This window comes from Erinaceus europaeus, chromosome 21, assembly GCF_950295315.1.
Source record: "Erinaceus europaeus chromosome 21, mEriEur2.1, whole genome shotgun sequence".
Taxonomy (NCBI): Eukaryota; Metazoa; Chordata; class Mammalia; order Eulipotyphla; family Erinaceidae; genus Erinaceus; species Erinaceus europaeus.
Window position 1 is genome coordinate 29,066,580 of NC_080182.1, and position 3,003 is coordinate 29,069,582.

At 57.2% G+C, this 3,003-nt stretch overlaps 1 protein-coding gene across 1 annotated transcript in view; it reads right to left on the reverse strand.

Moving 5' to 3' along the window:
- Positions 1 to 2,683, reverse strand: part of SLC6A1 (solute carrier family 6 member 1) — a 16,312-nt gene extending 13,629 nt beyond the window's left edge. Inside the window, exons 1-2 of the mRNA XM_060180898.1 lie at positions 2,601 to 2,683; positions 230 to 764 (exon numbers count right to left, since the gene is read on the reverse strand). Coding sequence (XP_060036881.1) covers positions 230 to 672 — 443 coding nt within the window. The 5' untranslated portion in view covers positions 673 to 764; positions 2,601 to 2,683. The remainder of the gene's footprint in view (positions 1 to 229; positions 765 to 2,600) is intronic.
- Between the last annotated feature and the right edge of the window lie 320 nt (positions 2,684 to 3,003).

The window sequence follows — 3,003 nt, forward strand, 5'->3', positions numbered from 1 at the left end:
CCATAGGGCTCCCTGGGTGCTGTGCATGGTGCTGAGAGAGGAGGGACCCCACAGCCCTGCCCACCCTCCATGGGGCTCCCTGGGTGCTGTGCATGGTGCTGAGAGAGGAGAGACCCCACATCCCTGCCCACCCTCCATGGGGCTCCCATGCAGTGCTGGGGCTCGAACCCAGAGCGTCTTGCTTGGCAAGGTGTGAGCCCCACTGTGTAAGCCTCTGCCCAGCCCCTACTTTTTTTTATACTTATTTTGGGATCTGTCTCCCAGGTCCCACCTGTAAACCCTTTTGATATCAGAGCAGGAACAAGAATTGGAGGTCCTCTGAATTCTTTGCTGGACAGCCCCTTCCTGTGTCTCCTGAGTACCCTCTCCCCAGGGCCCCTGAGCACCCCCTCCCTGTGGCTCCTGGGTGCTCCTCCCCGGGGCCCAGCACCCACCACCGCCGTTCTTCCCGCAGAGGTAGGGGAACCGCCAGACATTGCCCAGCCCAATGGCGTAGCCCACACAGGACATGAGGAAGTCGAAGCGGCCCTTCCAGGTGTCTCGGTCCGGCAGGTCGCCCGTCTTCTTCTGCACCTTGACCACCAGTGTCTTCGGCTTGTCCTTGTCCACGGGCGCCTCGCTGACCTCCGTGGATATCTGCCCATCGGCTACCTTGCAGCCATTGGTCGCCATGTCTCGGGGCCTGGATGCGGGGCTCCTGGCAGGTGGGCGAGCAGTGTGGGTCCCTGTCCACGTGGACAGCAGCTTTGCAGCTCAAGGTCACCCTGGAGGACAGAGGACATAGGATCCTGGAGGGCCCACAGGAATGGAGCCCAAAAGACCCCAAACACAAGGGGGTGGAGGGGGGCCCCATGCCCTGCCTCTCCCGCAAGCATCTGCTCCTTTAAAAAAAAAAGGACTTATTTAATTCCTTACTTTATCTATTGGATAGAGACAAATCGACAGGAAGAGGAAGATAGTAAGGGAGGTATGGAGGGAGGAAGAGAGAGAGAGAGAGACCTGCAGCCCTGCTTCACTGTTCATCATATTTCCCCCGTGCAGGTGGGGAGTGAGACCTCGATTCTGGGTCCTTCCACATTGCAATGTGTGTACTCAGCCAGGTTTGCCACCACCCAGTCATTTTAATTTCTATGAGAAAGATGAGGGGCCAGGCAGTGGCACACCTGGTTAAGTGCTCACATTACAGTGTGCATGGACCCAGGTTTAAGCCCCTGGTCACCCTCTGCAGGGGGAAAGCTTCATGAGTGGTGAAACAGGGTTGCAGGTGTCTCTCTGTCTCTCTCCCTATCTCCCCCTCCCTTCTCAATTTCTCTCTGTCTCTATCAATAAAAAGGGGGTAAATTAATAAAAAGATGAGGGGGGAAGGGGAGTGAGGGGGCATGAGACAGGCACCCAGAGCCCCACTTGGCTCCTACATACCAGGGCACCAAACCTGGGACATGATGCATACAAGTCTGTGCTCCACGCCTGGGCTACCTCCCAGGTTCTGTCCAGAAAGTCAGAGCACGAGGACTCAGCCCTGGACTTGAAACTCTGACCCTTGGTGCCACACACCCTCCATCCTGTCACCTGCTCAGAAGCCAGAAGCCACCAAAGTCCCAGAGGGGAGGACTCAGTGTGTCTCTGCTATGCCTCCCAGGATGCAGCAGCCACACCAGTGAGTGATGGGAGGAGGGGGTCAGTCTCTGGTGGGGGGTGAGTGGGGAAAGGTCCTGCCTGCATGTGGTGGAGGACATTCCGTCCAACTATGAGGACATCCTCTTGTCCACTTTTTTATTCACTGATTTTATTTTAATGAGACAGCAAGATCCAGAGAAAAAGACAGACCAGAGCCCTGCTCAGCTCTGACTGATGGCGGTGCTGGGGATTGAACCTGGGACCTCAGAGACCTCAGGCAGGAGAGTCTTTTGCAGAACTCTTACACCTCAGGCATTTGGAGGGTCCTTCTAGGTGAGCTATTTTACCAGCTTTGATGACACCCGCTTTTTTATCTCCAGCTGTGTGGCCCTGGGGACACTTCTGTCCTTTTATGCCTCAGAACATGGAGATGAAGCAGCCACCAGAGGACACCCACTCACTGAGGCACCCTGCACCCACCCACGGGAGAGCTGTGGCTACCTCACTGGCAGCTCCCAAGCTTGGCTGTGTGGTGGTCACTGGAGTCACAGCTTCAAAGTCCCAGCCCTGAGGAGCACAGGGGAGTCCCCAGAAGGTGGGCTCTGCTCTAGGCCTCGAACCACGACTACCAGAGGTGGCTCACTTCTGCCAAGAACCCAGTCCCAGCTAGGGGCGAACGAACCAGCAGCTCAGCTGAGCTCTCTGACCCTCCACCACCAGCCACCCTCTGCTCTCAGTGAAGGGAGGGGATGGTGGGCTGCCATGCTGGTTCAAACTTCCAATCTGCTTTGGGCTGAGGAACCCTCTAGTGCCTCCTGAGGTGCTGGCTTCAGTCATCTCTTCATGAAGCTGGGTGCTCATGCCTGCATGACTTGCAGAGCTGTGGCCCCACCTGAGTGAGCCTTGCTGGGTGCCAGCTCCCAACCCCAGTGGAGAGATACCTGCATGAGATGTGGTTACTCTTTGGGAGGGGTTGGTGTTACCTGACAATTCTGGGGAGGGGAGTTGGCTCCCAGGAGGCCCCTTCTGCAGCTCCTGGACAAGAACCTGCAAAGCATACGCCAGAAGTGACAGTGAGCAACTGGCAGTGGACAGACCACATGAAGTAGGAAGAAGCCAGGAGCCCTCAGATCCCCCACTGGGTGAGCACAACTCACTGTGCAGTGTGGATCGGGGGGACATGGGGAGGTGGGGCGGGGGACACTCGCCCTTCTCAGCACAGCTTGGCAGACGCCTCATCAGAAGAACCAGAAACCCATGCAGGGGCTGTGGTCTCCAGGGCCCCTTCTGCTGGGAGCAACCAATGCAGCCAGCAGGATACTTTTCCAGCCAGACAGCCTTGCAGAAGGGAAGTGCCAGACAGGAACCCAGGAGGGAAGAGGGGCC